General features: G+C 39.8%; 1 protein-coding gene across 1 annotated transcript in view; it reads left to right on the top strand.

The window, feature by feature from the left end:
• LOC109475442 (IgGFc-binding protein-like) overlaps positions 1 to 24,689 on the top strand; it is a 65,483-nt gene that overhangs the window by 16,199 nt on the left and 24,595 nt on the right. Inside the window, 42 exon segments of the mRNA XM_019776042.1 lie at positions 527 to 789; positions 1,173 to 1,378; positions 1,700 to 1,829; positions 2,069 to 2,122; positions 2,413 to 2,523; positions 3,032 to 3,279; positions 3,681 to 3,802; positions 4,155 to 4,307; positions 4,466 to 4,737; positions 5,292 to 5,488; positions 5,822 to 5,999; positions 6,399 to 6,528; positions 7,000 to 7,090; positions 7,266 to 7,434; positions 7,616 to 7,879; positions 8,192 to 8,304; positions 8,870 to 9,053; positions 9,421 to 9,474; positions 9,861 to 10,004; positions 10,434 to 10,567; positions 11,257 to 11,388; positions 11,844 to 11,962; positions 12,541 to 12,723; positions 13,131 to 13,260; positions 13,629 to 13,764; positions 14,414 to 14,616; positions 14,977 to 15,166; positions 15,881 to 15,969; positions 16,839 to 16,991; positions 17,209 to 17,377; positions 18,039 to 18,149; positions 18,647 to 18,769; positions 19,188 to 19,292; positions 19,535 to 19,665; positions 20,114 to 20,251; positions 20,480 to 20,640; positions 21,048 to 21,171; positions 21,883 to 22,030; positions 22,511 to 22,633; positions 22,860 to 22,933; positions 23,413 to 23,599; positions 24,130 to 24,346. Of these exon segments, the coding sequence (XP_019631601.1) occupies positions 527 to 789; positions 1,173 to 1,378; positions 1,700 to 1,829; positions 2,069 to 2,122; positions 2,413 to 2,523; positions 3,032 to 3,279; positions 3,681 to 3,802; positions 4,155 to 4,307; positions 4,466 to 4,737; positions 5,292 to 5,488; positions 5,822 to 5,999; positions 6,399 to 6,528; positions 7,000 to 7,090; positions 7,266 to 7,434; positions 7,616 to 7,879; positions 8,192 to 8,304; positions 8,870 to 9,053; positions 9,421 to 9,474; positions 9,861 to 10,004; positions 10,434 to 10,567; positions 11,257 to 11,388; positions 11,844 to 11,962; positions 12,541 to 12,723; positions 13,131 to 13,260; positions 13,629 to 13,764; positions 14,414 to 14,616; positions 14,977 to 15,166; positions 15,881 to 15,969; positions 16,839 to 16,991; positions 17,209 to 17,377; positions 18,039 to 18,149; positions 18,647 to 18,769; positions 19,188 to 19,292; positions 19,535 to 19,665; positions 20,114 to 20,251; positions 20,480 to 20,640; positions 21,048 to 21,171; positions 21,883 to 22,030; positions 22,511 to 22,633; positions 22,860 to 22,933; positions 23,413 to 23,599; positions 24,130 to 24,346 (6,363 nt within the window).

Below are 24,689 nucleotides of genomic sequence, written 5' to 3' on the forward strand. Positions count from 1 at the left end.
ATCACCACAGTAACATGCCTATCAAATTTCATTAACTTCCATCCACACATACAAAAGTTATCCTGCTCACAAGAAAAATTAACAAAATGCCCCCTGTAGTCACAACGAAACCCCCCACGAAGCTCAGTAACGAACTTAACCTTGGTCCCGACAATAGTTAGCACCACACCAAGAATTATAATCAACATTTTACAAATACTTGAGTTATTTTGCTAACAAGCCACAAACACAAAAGGTGCACTAACGTGACGCACGGACCCCCACGAAGCCGAAACTTGTACTTGAATTTGGCCTCAACAATGGTAATCTGCCTGCCAAAAATCATGGACGTCAAATCATGCCTTCCAGAGTTATATCGCAAAATCCGCAGTTCCCCACACTCCGGCGAGACAATTTCATAGTCCTTCTGACGAAGACAATTACATATAGGACCATGTTATGTCTCATATATGGGTGGGGATGTAGTTAAAGGGATACAGGCAGGTGTCATAAATCACTGCAATATTTTCTGTATTTTACTTTCTAGGGATGAGGAGATGCACAATTTTGTGGCTAATCTGATGAGTGCCGTCAGTACCAGTGATACCTATTACATTGGTCTGAGTGACCAGGTTTTGGAGCTGGCTTTCTATTGGTCAGACGGCTCGTACCTGAGGTCCTACAATAGGTGGGGGCCCGGTTACCCTGGCGGCTGGGATCGGAACAACAACTGTGTCTTCTACTACTACGCCAACGGTGCCTGGTGGTGGAGAGTAGGAGGAGGGTCCATGTACTGCCTGGTCGAGCGCTGTGAGTATTACAGATGTCCTTTACATACATGTATGCTTCATACATGTATCTTTCAACATAATATAACATAATGTTCGGATATCTATATTTAAGTGATGTTAATATGGTTTCTTACATCATAGTTGATTATGTCGCTAGTGTGTTTGATGTAAGCATACATTTTCATAGAATACATTATACTCTGTGATGACAGAGTGAGGAGAATATACAGTGATATCAGACAGTTGTGATAGGGAGGTCATTTTCAACATTTCGTCAGCATATTAAGTGACATCAATGAAGTACGTCGTGACTTTTTGCAATTAATTTTTGCTATGCACCAATTAATCAAAATTTCACTCATAATCATGCCCAGAAACTAAGCATTTCCCCTTCTTTTGTAGACTTCTTCTGTCCAGAAGGCTGGCACCAGTGGGGCGGCAGCTGTTACTACGCCTTCTCCTTCTCCTACTCGTGGGACGCGACATGGACGTTCCTCAACTCTGCCGAGGGTTATTACTCCAGCCTCGCCATGATCAACAGCCAGGAGGAGAACGACTATGTCTACAACATGATAGGGGACGGCTACCGAATCGGTGCCTATAGACGGGTAAGTTAAGATATACTTTTGTTTGAAAGGCATGGTCTACAATTAGTACAAATGGTGTGAGTTGTGATGAAATTTATTCACCATTGTGAATTTTTTGCTGATTCTGTAAATACTCAGACTTCCAGAAGATTATCATACAATGTTGAAAACTCTCACAGGCTCTGGAAGACCATTTTGACCACCAATTTGACCTTCCTGTCAATCTTTGGTTACACCATTGCCCCATCCCCACCTCTCACTCAAACACACCAAAAACAAAACATTCAGTACATGGAAGCAATTACATTATGATGCAATCATGTACTTCTGCTTGTGGTACAGAACGGCTACTGGTACTGGAGGTGGTGGTACCGCTGGTACCGGTATTACTGGTGGTACTACATCTACTGGTTCAACTGGCAGAATGGAGATCCCAACAATGGTGGCGACTGTGCCGTGTTTAGTCCAGGAGGTAATTAATTTGATCTTCATCGTATATTACATTTACTATACATGTAATGCTTTTATAAGTAAAGTCTGCTGTAAGAAATTGTATATCAACTTTTGCTTTCTGTTAGATGTAAGCCAATTTGGTTTATATTGTTGTTGAATTGTGCATCAGCACCGATTTTGCACTTACTCTACATCATCTCGATTTCATCCATTCAGCGTTCCACGTTTATTAAGAAATTTGTGATGTTTCATTCTAAGGTTTCTGGGAAGATGATGACTGTTCCGGTGGGCGACCTTTCTGTGCTGAGATGGGTAAGAATTAGAATAAGTGCGCAATTATTTTGGTTTAACTTATATGCTAGCTGATTAGACGCCAAGGTCATGAATTGGCCCTCCGTTCTGTGTAGAAATTTAACCAAACCAAAATGGGCAATCAGATGCTTCTTTGTATACAGTGTATGTCATACAGACAGTGCTGTGTTCTGTGTGCTTTAAAGCTCCTTGGTAAGTTTAGAAACATGCTGCTTATTGTCAGACAAAAGGAATTGAACCTTATGTAAGTGGATGTGAAATTCTCAGACGTGCATTGTTTCTGACAACAGATATCAATGAGTGTAATTCCAACCCATGCGGTCCGAACTCTCGGTGCATCAACCATCCCAACGGCTACACGTGTGAGTGCATCCCGGGCTGTATGGGAGAAGGCTGCAGAGGTAAGGATCTATGATCTCAACACAACTTTTACAGTTACAATTGTACATGTTTTAACCATTTGGTAGTTCATCCCAATCTTACCAATTTGCTGTTAGCTTTCAAACTTAAGTTAGCATTTACATGTAGAACTTGACGATTATCCAATGTGTAATGACACAGATGATGGAATAACAGACCTAAGGATATAACATACCATAGAAATGTTTCTTCGTAGGAGTAAAAATCAATATTAATCGATGTTTAGGTTATTTCTCTTGCATGTCCAGCCCATAGATAAATCAACAAGAACGTGAATTGAAGTCACCTAAACTAAAGGAGAAAATAATTATAAACCACAAAAAATCCTGTGAAGAAAATTTGTAGACTTAGAAGCTAGCACATAAATCAAAACAGCACATAAACTTAAAGAAATATACAATGTATAATACAATATTGTGTATATAATGTATATTGCGTCATACTCATAGATTACCAATGTCTAAAACTGTTTTCGTCCCTTGTTCTTAGCATCTGGAAACTGCTGGGTTGTGACCGGCTCTCACTACTTCCAGTTTGACGGGAGCAGGGTGGACTTCCTGGGCTCCTGTAGCTACGTCCTGGCCCGCTACACCGGCAGCTCCGGACAGCTCACCAGGTTCACGGTCACGTCAGGGAACGAGTACAGGGACGGGGCACCAGACGTGCCGTACCTGAGCTGGGTCTCCCTGACCGGGGGGGAGACCACCATCACTCTGCGCAGAAACGGCGTGGCAGAGGTGAGAATTCCATGGGCTGCTTTTACTTCCCGTAGCGTGGTGGCACCATGCATGTACCTGGAGTTGGTAACCTAATGGACTGTACACCGTTACCACATGTCATTAACAACTCAGGAACAACGACATATATACATATGAGTCTGGCACAGATACGCAAACATCTTAATATTAATTTTGCCATTAATAGGAAACAAGGTTGAACAGCTTTGTGTACATATCATCATATAGTGGACAATCAAAACTGCACAATGTTCTTTCACATTGTTGTCTACATATTCATGTACTAGGGAAAGACAAGAGGGGTGGCAAGGTTTTATAGTGTGGAAGAATACCTTATAAAGAGTACTTGAAGTGTGTAAAAAGAACCATGGATAGCCAGTTTCTGCGTAATGCCCATACAGTTGAATGGCCGACCAAGGAACACTCCATTCTACGTTGGGCGCATGATGGCGGTGCGGCGGTCGGGATACTTCGTCAGTATCACCACCAGCTTCGGTTTACTTGTGGAGTACGACGGAGATCGGTAGGCATCTTCATTACATCATTACTGTGTGGACAAGTCATCACAGTACACTATTGTAGAGGAGGCAATAGTTAAATTCTGATGCTGTTTGACAGTGATTAATTCATGAAATGAGGTGATGTCACAGAAATATTATCAAAACCGTGTAGTAAGTTTGAGAATTCAGAAGTTACAAAAAATTTTCAACAACAGGTTTGAAACCAGCTTTTTTTAAAACATCTGAATGGATTAAGGACTCGAAGCTGGTATAGATTTGGTGTTTAGTGCTTAATTACGTATACAATTATATGGAACTTCGCTTCGCGCACACACCACTTAACTCTGTGTGACACACCTTTGTATGTTTGTACAGTGCTGTTCACATTGAACTGAGCAGCGGTTACGGCAACGCCGTGGAAGGTATGTGTGGGGACTTCAGTGGAGACTCTGACGGTGACTTGGAGAGACCAGACGGGACCGATGCCGGTAGCGCGACGGTGTTCGGAGACAGCTGGCGCTCAGATGGGTGAGGCTATTTGGTATCATGCTACCAACATCCCGACATGTCATGTCTCTTTGAGTCTTTGTTTTGTTGGGCAAAGCAACATATCAACTTGTAGGTAACTGAATGCTTTACAGTTAGTTTGCAATTCATTTCTTGGTTTATTTCTTTTTGATGCCCAGATGTCCGGGTGGAACTCCTAGTGTGTACCCATGGGACGGATGTGATACCAGTGGATTCGTCAGCGGCTGCAGTATAATATCTGACACCGCCGGGCCCTTCGGTCCGTACCTCCAAGCGCTGTTCGCCCAGACGGTTTATGAAGCCTGCCTGTTGGACCAGTGTGTCTCGAGTGGTGACGATGATCAGAGGTGTTCCAACATTCAGACCTTCGCCGCCATGTGTTCCTCTGTGGGCTGGGTGGCTGTGGACTGGGCAGGTCCTGCGTCTTGTCGTAAGTATTACAAATTATCAAATTGAATGTAGAAAGAACTAAAAATACAGTACTATTCAGTTGCTTGATCCGTTTTCTTATGTATCTCATTAGCTGGATATCTTGCCTTCATCAACACACACCACCGGCTACACTGTCTGTTTAACCCACCTGTCACATACGTGAACATTGCACAATGCACTCACGACCACGATGTCTTTCAGCGACAATCATGTTGAAGATTTGAGAGATCATTTGAGAAGACAGAAATGGGTACAATAGCAATTATAGTTTAAAGAATATACTGCATATAACGACACAGTAAAATTTACCGTGTAACGATCGTAAAAGATGCAAAATATTTCTGAAATTTCCAAGTAGAAAAGTAGAGCAAAGGAGTTAACGATATAATTGTATATTTTATAGGTAGGCTCTGTGCACAGAAATTCACTTAGGCCGTAACTAGACCCGTTTTTCATGTACTGAACATTATGCCCAGCAGGTGCTAAACAACAATATTGTGACATGTTACGTCATGTACATACTAATATCAATACTCTGTTGTACTTTCCAAGCTCGTGACTGTCCTGCCAACAGCCAGTTCGTGACCTGCGCACCGATATGCCAGAGTACGTGTGCGGACACCGAGCCTCAGCAGTGCGGACGCTGCCGCGGAGCGTGCGTCTGTGACGAGGGCTTCGTACTGAGCGGGGACAGCTGTGTTCCCAAGAGCGAATGTGGCTGTACAGATGGAGACGGCTTTTACTACCCGGTAAGTCTATGTTTTGGTATCTCAAGCTATAATTCTAAAAACAGGTCTACCAAGTCACGTGAGAGGCACATATTGACCTCAATTATATGATCGCCTCGCATTGGAATCTCTTTTGAAAACTGCTTTGGCATCCAATAGCATTTTTTATAATAATACTATAATTATTAATAGAAAAATCAGAGGATATTCTTATATTTTTAGCAGATCAGTACAAAACATGCGGAACTTGTGAATTATTGATAGATATTAAAGAACAGTTAAAGAAAAAAGAACACTTAGTTTTGGTTGGAAGATTTCTGCGGAAAAAAACAAGACAGTTACCCTTCTTTCCAGAACAACGCAGTCTTCACGGGCACAGACTGCTTCACCACCGGGACCTGTACCAACGGAGAACTAACCTACGTGGACCTGTCCTGTCATGACTACGCCTACTGCGACACCAATGATGAGGGCGTGTATGGATGTCACTGTGAGGCCGGCTACATCGGAGATGGAGTGACAAGTTGTACACGTGAGTTGACTGATATATAGCACAGACTGATCTGGAAACTACTTTGAACATGAAATATTTTACCATGATCGGTTAACTCAGCAGAATTTGGTTGTGACAATCTCCTGAGTCTTACAATTGTTATGAGTGCCTAATACATCTAATTTTGTCACATGTATTTCTATTTTACAACTCACTCGTTGTGAATAAATTTGTCATGCTGATCCTAATACTTCTACTTTTGGAATCAATAAGCTTGCCTAGATGCTATCTACATTGTATTTTGCTATTATAATTGTTGACAGTCATATTCTGTAAAGTCATTACATCAATTCAGCCCTCAGTTTGCGACTGTCGTTGAAGTCGTACTAAACGATTACTAATTGTTATTTCCTTTTTTAAATCATTTTCTTTCTGTAGTTGATCCCGGAGACTGCCCAGATGGATTTGTGCCGTATGCGTACTCCTGTTTCAGGGTCACCCCAGATACGATGACATTTGACGACTGTGCCGCATTGGCAGCAGCAGCCACCGAGAACGGCACTGGAAGGTCCTTACACTTCTTTTTTCTACAAACAACCCAAAGTTGACTACATACAGCTAAGGGAATGCAGCCCACTGCACATGTTTTTTCTTTACCCATTAGTTACTATTGGCCACTTTAAAAACTTAGGGTACAGCGACTTTCGTAAGGTCTATAAATAAACATGTAGACAAACACATGGATACAAAATAATTAATCTATGAACAAGCAATCTTAAGACTATGAATGAATCAAGATTTTGGGTTTGGTGCATCACATATGTCTGACTTGTTCTTACATTTAAGTCTAAACAATCTTTGATATACTTACATTTAAGTCTAAACAATCTTTGATATATTTACCTATGTGTAGGATTGTAAAAGTATGTTTTCTCTCAGAAACACAGTCATGATTCAGACAGATATTGTGCACCTTTAGCTTTCTTTTCAAGAATCAAATGTTTTTCTTTTTTTAATTTCCTTTTTTGTGAACCCACAGAATGGCACTCATTTCGGACCAGGGCACCCATGACTTCGTATCAACCCTGGTATCCAGTTCCAGTGCTAGCTGGATCGGCCTTGACGACAGGGTGAGTTTCTGTCTTGCATACTTTGAAGAGAACTGTAATGTGGCTTCCCATACTCTTTTCATTTCAAACACAAAATCCACATTATTAGATTAAGCCTTGACTTAACATCGTAAGCTGTATTAGATCCAATAATTTTGCCATTTGGTTGTTACATCTAGTTCTCCCCTTTTTTCAGAACGTTGAGGCCCTATTCACCTGGAGTGATGGGTCCTACCTGGGTGCCTTTAACCTGTGGGGATCGGGTGCACCTGGAGATAACGGGGACTGCGTGTCCTATCCTGCCGGCGCCTCTACATGGCAGGATGGCGACTGCACCGCCACCGCAGCCTGCATCATCGAGATACGTGAGCAGCACAGCTCATACTTTTAAACAAACAAACAAACAAAAACAATGTTATGACCGTGCACTGTCACCCCATGAAAAATGTTTATCTTGTCATTAAAGCATTCCTTCCTGTTTCATACATACAAACAATAGGGATTAATATCATCGTTATTTCATGACACCTAAATTGTTTTATCCAGGAAACCCTTGTCCTTCTAGCTGGGTTGCCCGGAAGGGATGGTGTTACAAGTACTTCAAAGGTGGTCAAAGCTACGAGGGTGCCAGACAGAAATGCATCGAAAACTACGGCTCCGCCATGGCTGCAATTAGGAGCTCGGCAGAAAATGCGTTCGTGTTCAATAGGGGCCACGGGTGGACGTCAAGTGATGGGGAGTTCTCTGGATATGTAAATGAAGAGGACGAAGATGCTGAGGGTTGTCCTTATCAGTACCGGAGCTCCGGTGGTAAGTTGTACACTGCACACAAGATGACATCACTATGCAGCATGCACTGTCTTTTAGTACGTTGCAGATTGTCTTGCTCGCTCATGTCAGGAATCTATTTTAACCTATTTGTATTCTATGTATTATGAGCAGCTCAGTGTTCTATCTGGCTTATTTTATTTGTAGATTGTAATTCTTTTTATGGCGAAAAATTTTCTTGATAGAGTGTATTTCAAAGGTTTTAATTGCTGTCTTTAACTGTTCTGCAAATTAGAAGAATTTACCCAAGGCATGTAAGCTTTGTTCTGAACACTATTCTAATCATTTATCTAGGCCAACAACCCCAGACCGAGATGGCATGTGAACACAGTGAGCTGACTCTGACTTGCAGTAATGGTTACGAACTGGTCATTCAGTCTGCAAACTATGGCCGCACAGATGGATCGGTATGTAACATTCACATGTCTGTCTGAACAATATTGGGAAACTGACAAAGGAAAGACAGCAGTAAGGACAGAAGGAAAAAATCTACTCACAAAAATCAAAAAGCGATTGCTCTGTATCAGAATCATTTTAAGGATAGATTTTATTACTAAGACACGAATAGAAAGTTATTGACTTCCTTAACGCTTAATATCTAAATTCTAAAAAAATGGTTGAAAAAATAATATTAGTATGATGCCTGTTGCATATTGTAATGTCATTGATTCTATATGTTGCTGTCTTCAATATTCAGTACTAGATGGTTAACAATATCATCATGATGATAGGTACAGTTGCAAATTACCAAAAAAAATCTGTGTAAACACCTCTGTTTAAACCTCTTATCTGATTTACCCTGACATACATGTACATGTACGTAATGTACAATGTAGTTGATACATGTAATTGCCAGCCTGGAATCTCAACAAGCATTTATTTTACGACAGAGAATTAAGTGATCTAGAATATGTGATAGCTCTCACACACGCAAATATAAATTTAAATTCTATGTACAAATTTGTATTCTAGACGTGCCCACACTCTGCAATGTCAGACACCAACTGTGTGGAGCCTACAAGTCTAGACATAGTGAGGGACGCCTGCCGGGATAGGTCGACTTGCACCATCTCAGCCAGCAACAGTGTTTTTGGTGACCCGTGTTACGGAACCTACAAGTACCTGACAGTAGGGTACTTCTGCAGGAGGCAGCCAGGTGTGTTTTGTGCTTGAGTTCTGTTGTGGTTTCGCAGGACAAGGAATGGAACAAGTAGCATTTCAACGGTCTCTTCTGTTCTTAAATATGTCGGAACTAAAGGTGTCCGCTAAACTTGTATTTTACAAAATGGTAAAATTGAGTATTGACAAGCAGGGCATTTCCTATGTGGTACTCAATATTCCCTGTGCTTGAAGAATGTTTGCAAATACATGTATCCTTAATTTGCTCTGATTATCACATTTTGCAATCATAATTGCATGTGTCTATGGCAGATCATTTAGCATATAGATAATCTAATAGTTTTATTTAATTATTGCATCAATTTTGAAAACATGATGGTAAACTGTTTTTAAACATACATTAGGTCTGTGGAAAAGGGAACCATGTCAACGCTGGCTTCCGTACACATGTAGACTTGGTAGGTCTTTAAACATACCTCGCTTAATTAAAGAGTTTTAAAACGTCCCAGCAGTTAATATGTGAGAAGTAAAATCTATTTTTGATTGCCATATGCCTCCCATGCATCAGATCATCTTTAGTTAGTGCTGTAAAGTGTGCAAACAGTTACATATACCTTATAGTCTAGGATGAAAAAACCTGAATATTATTATTATTAATTTAATAATAAGTAGATGAGTCTAAGAATATGAACCCTTTTCATAACTTAAAACTCTTATGATTTTCGGAATGTTTAAAATGAGTAGAGATTGTAGAGATCTAGCAGACATCGCTAAATGCAAGGAATGCACAAAATGTCTTTTTTTTGCATATTATAATGTAATTTTGTTCGCTATGGTTGCACAGATGTTAATGAATGTGCGAGTGGTGATAATGAGTGTGACGTGAACGCCGTGTGCACCAACACTCCCGGCGGCTACACGTGTGCCTGTAAGATAGGGTACACCGGCGATGGGATCAGCCCGGAATACGGAGGACAAGGATGTGTCCGTACGTACTCATATCAGCATTATTATACGGGCTACCTATAACACGTATCATATGGACGTTCAACACGACATATCGTAACAGTAGATGTCATCCTCATGGCAATGTCCGAATCTTACCCGAGCTGCAGAATCTGGTACAAAAATACTTTTACGCCATTTTTGTAAGAGTTCAGTTTGAAAATATTTTGTTTCATGGAAAGTCGAGCTCAATCATGGACATATACAATGTACATGTCAATCAATCAATCAATCAATCAATCAATCAATCAATCCATAATTTATTTAACAATAAACCAATCAATCAACCAGTCAATCCCTGACAACCTAACCAGCCAAGGGATTTTCTTTGCGTAATGATTGTAAAGGTTAGAATGTTAATCATATCATAATCAGACATCATTCTGATCAATATTAATTTTCTCAACTACAGGACGTGGTCTGTGTACTGTCTGGGGGAATGCACACGTCTACACATTTGACGGCGCTCACTACACATACAATGGAAAATGTTATTACGACATGGCAGTATTCGATCAGAGGGTGGACGGCCTGACGAGGTGGCGGGTAGGACTGTCTTGATTTATTAAATTGGGATAATGTATTTAAAGATAAGTTCGTCCAGCTTATTTAATTATTATAAGGTTTAGCTTAGTCTCAGCCAGTAGTCGTAGGTAATTATTGGTTAGCATGAATGATAAGTTGTGTTATAAAGGTGATGAATAAGTAGTTTACTTTACTCTCTCTTTTATTGTTTGATTGTGATTAGCCATTAACCTGGATTTACAATATCTCTCATTCATGATAATAGTGGCTCTAGTAGGCAAACAAACTTATATCGACATCAAAATGTGTTGCTTCTTACTTGCAGTTTCATCTTTCTAAGAATTGGCTTTAGAAAAATTTTCATCAATCACAGTTTTATTCAATCCAACAAAATCATACAAAAGCAGGGAATGCTAATGCATCCCTGAATTGTGTAATTGATTTTTACAATAGGTTAAAAAAACAAGACAGGACAGGTACACAGAAACACACTATATACACATATGTACAAACACCATTCACTCTGCTATATGCATGCAAATAGCAGGCATAGGTTTTCAAATACATGTATCAGCCATTGTCACTGACATTGAAGAGTCTTACTGCACAGTGAATGAAGGACATACTAAGAATATATTACTGCTGTGTAACATTAATGCTGTTTTTTTAAATCTGTCTAATGGAAAAATACATTTTTGCTGTTTTACTAGGTGGAGGTTAGGCTGAAGTCTCGCACAAACAGCTTGTCATCTTCAGTTGAGGAAGTTTTCATCTACATTGCCAACAATGTGTACAAGTTGCTTCGTGATGCTCCGGAATACAGTCGTTGGCCAAAGTGTATGGTAAGCCATAAATTCAGTCAGGAAAATTAATGATATTTACCAGACAACATAGCCACTGTAGAGTGTGATGACATTAGAATTATGTATTTTTAATTCACAGGACTGACTCAAAAGACTGACTCTAAAATTGATGTTTAATTAGAAGGCTTCATCGGCTTAGTAGGTATTTTGAGAACTGGATTTAAACAACTTTTTAGAAGGAAACAACTAGCAAAAACTAAATGTGAAGAAGAATCCCCTATTCTTACAGCACAAAATCATTGAGACGCAACCCAGCAATCCGATGTATGATTCTATAAGTTTGTCAGTAAACTTATCGTTACGGTGATGTCAAAGTCATGGGGGAGTTGATGACCACCAACTGGATAAGTAGTCTAGTTTTCTGTTGACTGTTAGACGATGAATGTTGAAGAGAGAGTGAGGTATTGACATTTTTTCTTTTTGTCTCCTGCCAGAGAAACCGACTTTTCCAGCATACACCAAACTACTTTGATGGCAACTATGATTCAAGAATCAGGATTTACCAACGCGGGGGTAGCTTTCAGTTATTAACAGACTTTGGGCTAGTTGTCACGTAAGTCTTTCTTGGAGACGTATCTTTAAGTTAGTACATCTCATCGACCTGAGATATGCTGAATGGTATATTTTGCAAACGTGTTATCTTGTCTATGTTAGATATTTGCTTACTACTATAGAAGGAAAAGAATTAGATATTGCGTTTGTGTTCCTAATAATTTATACTTACTTTACTTTGCGGGGAGGTGGAGAAGGCGGTTCTGGGCCAGTCGAGTCTCTTGAGTTCCTATTTATAGCTGCCTTTATTAGTACTAGCAAATATACATTTGTACATGTACAGTCTCAACTTATTGCCAATCAAGAAGGAATTTTCTTAAGTTATTGGCCTTAGGTGCTTTCTGTGTTGTAATCTGTAAACTATGCTAACAAGTGCAAATAAAAAATACTAAAACTGGTATCAACTTGCACTGAGGACAATATTGTCAATCCGAATAGATACTGAATACTGTATATGCATAGTGCCTTGAATACTCTACTTACGCTACATAGTATTTACAACCTCAATTCTACAAGTACGATACAATATATTGGATATGGCATACTTACTATTGCTTTGTTTCATATATGTACATACAGGTACAACAGGGACCACCGCCTGCAAATTGTGATTCCGGAGCCATACAGGAATGCTGGGGTGATGGGGTTGTGTGGAAACTTCAACGGTGATTCGACTGATGATCAAACGGGGAGGGACGGCACCGTGTCAGCTGATGTGGTGATATTCGCAGACAGTTGGAATTCTCGACCAACCATCCAATAGTACGACTAATCAACCTTACATTTTTAGCATAATTTTCTCAATACATACAACATTAGGTTGCACCAGGGACCCTCACCAACAAGACATACATGTATTCAATACTTATATGTAATCATTTTATTAAAGTTATTACTCTGGGTATGAAATTTGTGTATACATGTACATGTATGTCTGGACAAAGCCAGTAGTTTGACAGCACCTGGGTGGGTGGATTGACAGGCAGAATAATAGGTCAAAAGGTCAGACACAGGAAACAAGGTGAAGGTGAATGTCTCATAATCTGGCTTTTAGGCAGCAGGAGTTAGTGGCAGACATGGTGGGAATTTAGGATTGCATATTTCAAGAAAATCTAAAATCTTCGAGAGAATATAAATTAAACTCAAGTTTTCGACTATGCCCTACCCAGCTGCACTGATCCAACACCGCCAACCAATCCGCGGGATGGGTGTAACACTGCACCGTTCGAGGCTTTGTGCGAGGTTCTGAGAGACACCACCGGTCCTCTGGCTGCTGGGCATGCCTATGTGGACCCTCAGGTAACGCTTACACGACTCTACTAACTTAACTTGCACAAGCTCTGTTACACCTACATGTACGGACAGAACGTTTGCAGTCATTAAGGACTATCAATATTTTATAACATTTTATTACATCTGATTCAACAATTTTAACCAGAGTTTTTTTGAGTACGTCTTTTGTCACGCTCTGAAGGGATTTTTGAAAATCATTGATTAATGATTGATCAATAATATGATAGTTATCAACCAAACAGCTTAATATATTTTGGTATATTTCATGCACCAAAACATTATGAAACCTGATTAGTTTCAAATGCTGTTTCATACAGATAGAAACCAAATGATAAATTGATGTAGATGCCGTATCTTTGTAAATTTTCATACAGGTAGCATATCAGAATTGTTTGTATGACTTGTGCGCTGAAGGATCTGACTACGTCTGTAGCGTCTACCAAGCCTATGTGGAGGACTGTGCAGCGTTTGGAGCAAGCTTTGGTGACTGGAGAACTCCCACCAGCTGCCGTAAGCTACCAACAATCATCTACTTTGAATATCGTTCAAGTAACAAAATACACATTTAACATTCAGTATTGTGTCCAAACCTTATTGACTACAATCTGTTATTTTTGTAATTGCTATCAGATGAACATTCAAGTTTTACTGCAGCCATGTTTGCACATCCTACAACATTCTGTAACAAAATACTCTGGTTTTTACTATCTATTATTTATCACGTAAATGCGCTACTAATATTAATCAATCTATGATTATGAGTTTTACCGCAGTGCCCTCTGCTGTTAGTTTAATACTGTCTAGCCAGGGGTTGGGGGAATGAGTTCGGCAATGTAAAAAGAGAATTACTATTGAATGAATGCATCACATTAGCTTGATGTCTAATGACACTGCCATCTACATGTACATTCAGCATATGAGTGGTTGAAAAGTGAACCAAAGCTTGAAATAGCTTGGCATACAATTGTTTACCATTAAGTACCCCATGACAACATATAAGTCACATACACAATCAATATATAGTTTACTTTTAGTATTACTTAATGACATTGAATGCATAATCTACTTCTCATTGTGGTGTTGTACAACAACCTTCAGGTACATAAACTACGTATCTAGATTAAGATCAATGCATGTTCCTCTCTCCTGTTTCCTGTAGCATATACCTGCCCAGAGAACAGTCACTACTCCCTGTCCACCAGTCCGTGCAGGGCCACCTGTGCTGAGCCTGACGCCCCGGCGTCCTGTGGAGTTCCTAACGCAGAAGGCTGTGAGTGTGATGACGGGTACATCTGGTCAGGGGACGTGTGCGTGCGCAACCCGGCCGACTGTGGCTGTCTGTTTGATGGAACCTACCTTCAGGTACGATATGTATCTTACATGTATTTTTTTCACAGTGCACATACATGCATATTATCTATAAGGAGATACCACACACGAGCAAGTCTTCGCTTTTCTTCAGCATCCATCAACTTAACAATTGACATAAAACAAGTGAGAATCTTAAAGAGTATGATACCCAGGCATTATCCTCATGGTCTCATTATTATGCTAGGGCTAGCCTATAGGTATTAATCTATCCTTGGATACCATGACGATAGAAAGTTTCTGTTTGTTATTTTTTCTTTAGACAGGGTAAATAAGCAATTGACTTTACATTGCGACAGTTCTGATTTCACAGGCTTATGGTTGAGAACTATCTCAAGATGTATTTATTTTCAGCTCGGCGAATACCGGGTGATAGGAGAATGCGAGATCCTCTGTCACTGCTCAGCACCCAATACTCACACCTGTGAAGTTCATGGGTGTGGCGAGAATGGGTTCTGTAGGACAAGTGCAGGCCGCACAGGGTGTGAATGCCTCCCAGGCTTCGTAGACAACAGCGAACGCCAAGATGGCACCCTGTGCGATTGTAAGTACGCAGCTGAAAGACATACCAAACTGACTAGAAAATAGCTGGCTAGTGCAAAGTTAATAGACATTAGAACCAGAGGACTGAAAATCATTCTGTGTGGCTGGTACTCAATTTTGGATGAACCAATAAACAAATTTTAAAGTACATGTATTCTCAAATTCCCTGAGTAGCTAATCATCATTGCTCATCCTCTATCAATAACACTAACAGAGGAGTAACAAACTGTCTTTGCCAGAGTACACTTTCATTCTATGATCCTTAGGCCACACCAATTTAATTTGTTGGTTCTCAGATTCGCCTCTTCATTTTTTTTCTGATTTGCACAAAAAAAAGATTCTGGTTCTGAATCTACTCAAATATGCTTCTATATATTTTGCCCCCAACAGTTGAGGAAAGTTTTCTCTTCCTAGTTGTTACAGTTTTTTGTCTATCAATGCAGTGGTTTGATTAAAAGTTCAAAATTCGTTGTTTAGATATTATAAGCCAGCCTTTTGTGTTGACTTCATGGCTCCTATCTAGCATTTAGGGCTATAATAGAATGCCTAAACCTGTTTTTGTTCATTTTTTTTTCCCTGTCGCTTCATACTTTTTTCCGGAAAAATCCGAGAACCAACAAATTAAATTGGTGTGACCTTAAGTCCTCTCCGACTACGTGTACATGTAAGTTACTAGTAGTTACATGATTGTTTCATAACAATTTCTTATTCGCAGGGAACGTTTGTGAACGTGGCTGGAAGTACCATGGCCAGTCCTGCTACAACATCCCGAAAGCACGCCGCAACAATCGCAAGGCCGAACAGGTTGGTTACCAATGGCATTTACCTTTTCAATTTTATTGAACATCAGGTATTACAAACATCAATACATGTGATCTTCACCAAATGTCCTACCTCAATCTTTACTTGGAAAACCTATTTCAACCACACACATTGTTATATTTAACTATATTTACTCTAATTAGGAAGGATGTATGATTAAATTGTGTCTTAAAAGACGATTGTGGAAATAGATTCAAACGTTAAGCCCCGTCACATGTACACATTCACCTCCCGAACACTAGCCGAACGCCCCCCAACCATATGGTTAGGAGTAGGTCGGCGTAAAGTCGGTTGGGTCGGCAGATATTTGGCAAATTCTACTATATTCGGCTGCACCAGCCAAATTCCCCCCAATTTTTTAAACATTCAGGAGTTGGTTATAAGTCAACAGAACACCGACCAGAGTAAGTCAGCAGTGTTTCTGGTGTGTTACGCCGTAGGGCAGTTATACCAGCTATACCAGTACAGATACAGAGGTGTGTTCACGGTTCAAATTTGACTGAAATCTAACTCAAATTTGTTTCAATTTGTATAGAAGGCACGCGTGGCCCAAATCTGGTCAGAGTGCTGAACCTGGTCTGCTGGTGTTCGGGAACAAATTTGGGGGAAGGTCGTGAATGTGTGATAGGTGCTCTATAGAGCTGAATCAAAAGTCAACATGCCCTTGGGAAAGGCACTTTACACAACTTTCCCCACTACATGTAGACTCAAGTGAAAATAAGTCTGTCCAGTATTCGTTTCTATGTGCGGGACATAACACCAGCAACAGCTGCCTCTGTTCCGTGACGGTTGCAATTTTTGTAAATAAATCAAATCCATGCCATTGACAATCTGCGTCTTTGTTTATTAAGCACTGTAAGGCATTACATCCACGGGCCATTCTTGCCAGAGTGCTGGACCAGGAGACACATGAGTTCCTCCTAACGATGATCCAGCAAACTGGGAAACCAAGGCTCGGTTTCCGCATTGCCGGGAATGAAGAAATTGTACCTAACATATACCGGGTAAGTGTGAATTATGCTTATATTATAAACAACCTTTCATCAATAGCTTTGTATAGGCAAAGTTGGTACTGCGTTTTAACAAGAAATAGTACCAACAGGAGTAGGTCTAAACCCAAAGTCATCTTGAATCATGAGTCAAAAAAATATTGTACTCGGTACGACTCATATCGGTTTTAAAAGCGCATTCTGATGACTCATTTTATCATCATATCCACAGCGGTCCGACTATGCACCATTAGTGGATTTCCAATTTTTCGTAGAAGGTCAACCAGAGAGTGCTGTTTTCTTCAAAAGGTGCCTCGCCTACGCACCTGCCAGTTCAGCCAACAGTGGCAAGGTGGAGGCTGTGGGCTGCAACGGCGCAGCGGCGTTTATATGTGAAATACGTAAGTAACTTCTTTCTATCGCACACCAAATGGCAAATTTAAATGTCTGTCTGCAAAATTGATGTAACTAGCCATCCTGTTACTTCCTGCAAGGCAAATATGCTATCATCAAGCCTGACAACTGATGGCACTTTAGTTGAGGCCATACCAATTCAATTTGTTGGTCATAGGATTTTTTTTAAATATGAAGGGACAGGGTGATAAAGATAAAAACAGGACGAGGTATATGATGGCCTCAAATGCTATGACAGGCCATAAAGCCAATATACGGGTTGGCTTAATTATAAAACAATGAAATTTCAAACTTTTAATCCAACACTGCATTCATGCATTCAATTTGATACAGTAACTATAGATGGAAAACTCTTACAGCAACAACAAGAAGGGGCTTTCTTCAATTGTCGGGGCCAAAATATGAGCAGTTTTGATTTGATTCAGAGCCTAACATGTTGTTTTTGTGCAAATTAGAAAAGAATGAAGTGGGCAAGTGTGAGAACCAATAAATATATATATTAGCATTGTGGAAGACTGCGATGATTACAAACATACATGACAAAAACAAACATATCAGGCTACCTTATCAAATAGTCAAGAGTAATTCTGGTTGACTGCCTTCAAAGGAAGAGTCATTGAAATAGTTGTGTTTCTTTTCCTTCCCTAGCACAAGCATGCCCGGAACAGTATGAACCGTTGGAGCGGGTGGAGGGTGAACCATGGTTCTGCCACAGGATAAACTGTACTGACGATGGCGATTGTGACGAAACAGCAGTTGGTAAGTGACTTAATATATACATGTAAGTTTCTACTTCATCGATATTCTTTTAACTCTCCCTAACCCTGATTATCAACAAGATATATTTGATTTTCCAACCTCCTTGTTATAACATAATCCAAAACTCTGTGACACTGTGTCCGATTGAAATTGAAGATTTGTCATATATGATGTACATGTAGTAAGTATTATACAATGTCATGTAATTATTTTTCACTCAAAATCAACTATCCTTCATAACGATAGTTCTCACATGTATACAATAGTGATAGATTTATATGTTACTATTATATATATATATAGTTTTGCTTTGTTTACTATTAAACACTACAGGTTATGATACTTACCTTCAGACGATGTTGCAATAGTATCACTACTGCATTCAGACCATGTGCGTACAAACATGCAATAAAATTAAAAGATCATTCATAATGTGATGACGGTCATTCATAATGTGACCGTCTCATATAAAACCTTTTATATTTTTTTTCAAACAGATATTGATGAATGCGCAATCGGAGAGCATGATTGTCATCCCGAAGCCTTCTGTCTGAACAACAATGGGAGTTATACCTGTGTGTGTATGCCTGGTCGAGTGGGTAATGGCACACACTGTCAACGTGAGTATGAAATTCTACATCTTACATGGTTCAACTGTAGACAGTATTGTTAAAGGTTAACGTTGGTAAAAATAGTCACCGTACCCAAAAGCAATCACCAACACAAAAACGAATGCTTCGCATTGTTCAAATTAACATGCATGGCATTTTATATGTAGAACTAACTACAGGGAATATATGACATTGTATAATTATGCTGTTTTGGTCTTTGGGTGTATGATCCTGAACAGTGTGTTATATCGACTGTAACTATGTAATGAACGTCATTAGTTTTTCTTGCAATCCACGTATACTTGCAAAAGGTACAATGTATACGTAAACAACATTGAAGACTTTCACTTGCAGGATAATATTCTAGCTGTGCATACTTTCTTCTACTACAATATGTAATAAACAAACCTATCTTATTCGTTCTCAGAGGCTGGTCTGTGCCAGATATCAGGGGATCCAAATTTCGTGGGTTTGGACGGACAGTCTTTTAGTTTCCAGGGAGACTGTAAATACACCATGGTCACCTATTCTGGTACGTGCTAATTAGTTATTTAACGTTATGGATATCTAACCTTGTGTGTTATTTTAGCTACTACGTAATTATACCCATGTTATTCTGTTAGGTACGTCAAAACAATACTGTCAGTAGCTATACATGTTAATTTTGTACTTGTCAGCTAAGTCATCAAATGTTGGACTTACCTGCCATTCATTGTTACTGGTAAATCCCATGTTTGGTGTATTGATTTTCTTGTTAATTATATTTTGTAACAGCGGGAGCCAGATCGTTTGTGGTGGAGGTGTCTTTTGAGCACCGTGAGCACGAAACCTCGGCATATGTCAACTACGTCTCTGTGACGTTTGACGGACATAAGGTGGAAATTTTCCGCGGACGGCAACTTATTGTGAGTACATGATTATATGGACTTTATATTACATTATTACCGAAACATCAATCAAATGCTACACTCAGTATTCTGTACACCAAAAGAAACTGACTTAAGGGTGTTTAACTTAGTTTTTTTACTACATGTATTTAAATGTTCCTGATAGGTCTAGGCTGTTTGTGAGGACGTTGTAAACTCAGAGGTGTGGATAACATCAATTATAGAATTATTCCTATCCTGACAATGTACTAGCCTTCTCCTAACATTGAACAAAATCATTAACAGGCTACAGTAAGTCTGTACATTGACACGCCACAGTGATTTCTGCATCATCAATCCAATGTACGCTAGAAACTTTGTAGTACACATTACAGCATGACTTTGTTAATGTCATGTAATATAACATTTACTTTATACCCATAGAATGCTTCAAAAGTGCATGAATATTGTGTCCTCACCCTCACAGGTTGATGGCATTCGCCGCAACATACCAGCAAAACCAAGTCGAAATACGAATCTCGAGATATCCTTCTTTGGCAACTACGTCATAGTGGAAACACGTCTTGGTCTCAGGGTGATCTACGATGGATGGCAGCTGGTACAGGTTAGTCACAGAATGATAAGGCCTTTTTTCCATTAGCTTGTACTCCATCATATAATATCAGAGTACAGTATCTTATATGTATTGTTGCAATTGTTCAGAAAAAGTTACTAGCACTGCAGTTTGTACATAAGCCCAGTCATTCTTGCAGGCATGCATATGTAACACGACATTGTCTACTACATTGTACATGTATTTACCGTATGAAACATTTCCTTCCCAATGCTACAGGTGACCCTACCGTCTACCGACTACCTGGGCGCAGTAGGCGGTCTCTGTGGGAACTTTAACGGGGACCCGGATGACGACCTTGAGATGCCAGACGGCAATCAGGCCGCAACAGTCAACGATTTTGTTAACAGTTGGCTGACAGCAGACCAAGATCCGGCCAGGTAATCAGTTGAAAAGTGTGAGACAGTGATATGTCACTTTCAATGAAATGCATAAAACACAACTGCCACTTTCCTACAGGAACATCACTACAGTCTGGCATACACGTAACTGGCTTAAATCAGTATTTTTGTAAGGATGGTTTGTTTTGGTACCCATTCTGTGACAAAATAAGAGCCACATGACAGTGATATGTCTGATGCTATGAACTATCTTGGCGATTTTATCAGTGGAGTCTCCATTGCACATTATATTATTATTAAGTGACAAACCAGTAATCTGGCACCCAGGCGTAAAAGATTGACCGATATTCCTGCTATATTTTACATGCATATTATGAAACATTTTCAGAGTAAGACTAGACTTTTTAGATGATTGAATTCTCAATTTCTGTTCTTTCACCCTGAAGCTGTGTTCCTCCTGACGTGGACCCACTGGACGGCTGCGATACGGATGCGGCAGGAAACCGCTGTGCTCTCTTGCTAGATGAGGATGGACCGTTTGCCAATGGTTTTGACACAATCGACAACTTGGTAAGTAGTACTAGTAATATTGCGGAATACAGTTACCAGGTTTTTGAGAAGAGTATCCTAGCATCAACTGGAGTTCCACGACCTCATGCCTTTGCCAATTGAAATGACATTGACCTTTACAACTGTTCAGTCAATCAGATTCTGTACCCAATTCTAGCATTTCAGAGAAATTCGGTAAGTAGTAAGCTGTTTTAACAAAAGAATTTACATGACCTAGTGCTGTGGTATGAAAATTTCCTTTGTATCATACATTGTACATTAAATTGCTTCTTATTATGAAGAGCTATCAAAACCTATCCACCATACAAAAATCCAGACAACTAGTCTGGCAGAACTTGAACTGCTAACACACTAACCAACAGAAGGTCCACTGCTGTGACATTGGACCCCCCACGAGGCCTATTTTCGAATTTGACCTTGGTCTCTACAGCAGTAACTTGCCTACCAAAAATCATGAAGAATCTTTTATATAATTTATAATTATACTCGAGTTACCCTTAGCTACTAACAAACAACAAACACAAAAGGTCCACTGCAGTGACGTAGGGACCCCCACAAAGTCAATTTTTGCACTTGACCTTGGTTTCTCCAACGGTAACCTGCCTGCTAAAAGTCATGAACATTGATCCATGCCTTCAAGAGTTATCTATAAATCATAGGTTCAAGTGTTAGTAAATAGTCTTCTGAGTCATTATGTTTGTCTCCATGCAGCCTTTTTACGAAGCCTGTGTCCGTGACCTCTGTGTGTACTCGGATGTGCCAGACGACACCGTCCTGTGCTTTGAGTTTGCAGCCTACGCCGCTATATTAAGTGAGGCCCAGGTCGTTTTGCCACCGTGGAGAAGCGAGACTCTGTGTCGTGAGTACCTGTCCACTGGCAGTCATTTTCATTATGCTCGTGAAAGAGATTCCTTAAAAGGAATCTCTTTCTCATGCAAGTTTTACATTGTCTTTACACGTAAACATTTAGATAAATTAGTATATACAACTGAATGGCTTTGTCTGTTTACAGAAAACAAATTAGAATGATAACAAGACCGCATAGATTTATTATTATATTTCACCTAAGGACACGTAGTTTATGTATAACATTTTGTTTCAGAATCTGTGAATAAAATCATATATTAGTCTAAGATTCTTTATTGCCTCGACAAACAGGAACTTTTAATTTGTACGTGTATGGTCTACCACAATAGTTAAGATCTAGCAAAACTAAATACATGAGTGAATAAAATACTATCAACAAAATCATATATAGATTATTCATGTAGGTGTAGTCCACGGTGATAGTATGATAATTATGGTCTTTTGAAAAAAATTATGTGTGTCCATCATCCAGCCTTGATGTGTGGAGAGAATGAACATTACGATCCCCAGGCCAGCCCGTGTACACGGACGTGTGCGGAGCCAGACCCGGGACACTGCATATTCCCACCCCGCCCCAGATGTGTGTGCAATGAAGGTTTGTATTCGTACTACATGTATGTACATGTATATCAGAGTTTGGTACAACGCCTTGGCTATTTTTATTTGCTGTCAATTTTGTTTAAATCAATAAAACTTTGCTTGTTTGGGGCAACATTTCACCCACATTTCTGGGTTAAGCCCTGTACATTATATAATACACATTGTACAAGCTATCATTGTGTTAATTTGTTTATGTTTGTTTATTTGTCTATCACTCTAAGGTTACCTGCGGAGTGGTTTAGAGTGTGTCCCAGTTGACCAGTGTGGATGTTGGGATGCAGGCTTCTATTACAAAGTATGAGCTTGAATATATAATAATTACTTACAGAATTTATGTGGTGTAGCAAATGACATTTCAAATGTCCAAAAAAAATTAGTCAGTCTATACAGAGAATAGAGTTAGTCCCAGTAGAGTCTTTTAGGTCCGAGACAAGGCAAACTAAAAGTCAAACCATGACAAACCCATTATATTTTGCAAAAATCAGTTATATCTTTGCTTTATAAGCTTGTTGAAATTGCGCCAATATTGTGTTTTATTAAGTAATGTGTTTTATCAAATAATTTTATTGATCTTTTGTCTTATCTTTTACGACATTTCTCAAACAAAATGCAGTTGACCCCCATTTACCATGACAAATCAATTGTATATTATAGCTATTATATAATGTATGTATAATCAATAACAATAACAATATAATAAAACACAGGTACTGTCTCTGTAATCTAGTTCAATGGGAAAGTCAAACCCTTTCTCGATCTCCTATCCTCCTACAGCTTGAGGAAGTATTTTACGAAGACAACTGCCGGCGTTGCGGATGTGGGAAACGTCCCGATGGCACCCCTGTGATTGGTTGCAGGGCAACGACCTGCCACCCTCAAGCCACCTGTACTATAAAAGACGGACGACAGGGATGTCACTGTAACGACGGCCTGTTTGGAGATGGAATCGACGCCTGTGCCTGTACGTGCAGCTAATGTCTAAAGTCTCTTGAAGTTTTGGGTGTTTTTAAAGGACAGGTATACTTGCCGTATGTAAATGTGCAATAACTTTGCTGGCTGCAAAGACAGAATCAACTTGGCCAGCCTGGACCCATTTGCCATTTCGCCTGTCCAATTTGATTCTGTCTATGAAGCCACCAAAGGATCTGATTAGAGATTAGATTGCAAAGGACTACCAAACAAACACACACACACAATGCACATTCCCTATATCCACCTCTGCATTTAAGGTACAGCGATATCAGGTTAATAGGTCATTTCTAAAACATGAGTATTTTGATTGAGTTGCGTTAAGTTATCGTGATGATTTTGTCATTAAAGATTTGGTGCTTTCAATACTTTGTCTCTCCCAGTTTTCTACCAACAGTACCTTTAGCCTTTGATATTTGTTGTACACAACCATACATAGCGTACATGTACATATCACAGTATGCATCCAGCCAGTGTGGGTAAGAACATGTAAGTAAAGATCATCATTAAACCGTCTCCCAGCTGAACCGCCGCGGTGCGACCCTGGCTTCCATCTGGTGGACGGACGGTGCTGCCGTATCGTGGAGCTTGGGTGGACGTACAGCGAAGCCCAGGGAGAGTGCAGAGCTATCAACGGCCGTTTGGTTGTGGTCAACACGGAAATTCTTCACACTCTTGTAGTGGCACTAAAGAACAAGCTTAGCCCAACCTCCAATTATTGGATAGGCTACGACGACATGTAAGTTGGCAGCATGAAAATTATCCAGACAGTGGGGACAGCTTTGGCCACAGAGGCATTGACAGTGATACATGTACGTGGTGCATGGAAGTCATTCTGTTACAATCTATGGAACGTAGTTTAACATTGTTCTTTTTATCATGTGGAAGTGATTGTAGCAAGATGTAGAAGTCTTTGTCTGTTTATGCACAAACTATTAAGCAGGCTCGTATGATTTGAACTGTTTTGATAATGATCATGGCATATTAACCCCTAGGATAATTCAGTCTAAGCAGCCTACAGGACTTTTATTGAAAACATATGATGCAACAAATGTTATGATTCGATCAGCTTAACTTTAATT

This window comes from Branchiostoma belcheri, unplaced genomic scaffold (assembly GCF_001625305.1).
Source record: "Branchiostoma belcheri isolate BF01 breed outbred unplaced genomic scaffold, Haploidv18h27 scaffold34, whole genome shotgun sequence".
Lineage (NCBI taxonomy): Eukaryota > Metazoa > Chordata > Leptocardii > Amphioxiformes > Branchiostomatidae > Branchiostoma > Branchiostoma belcheri.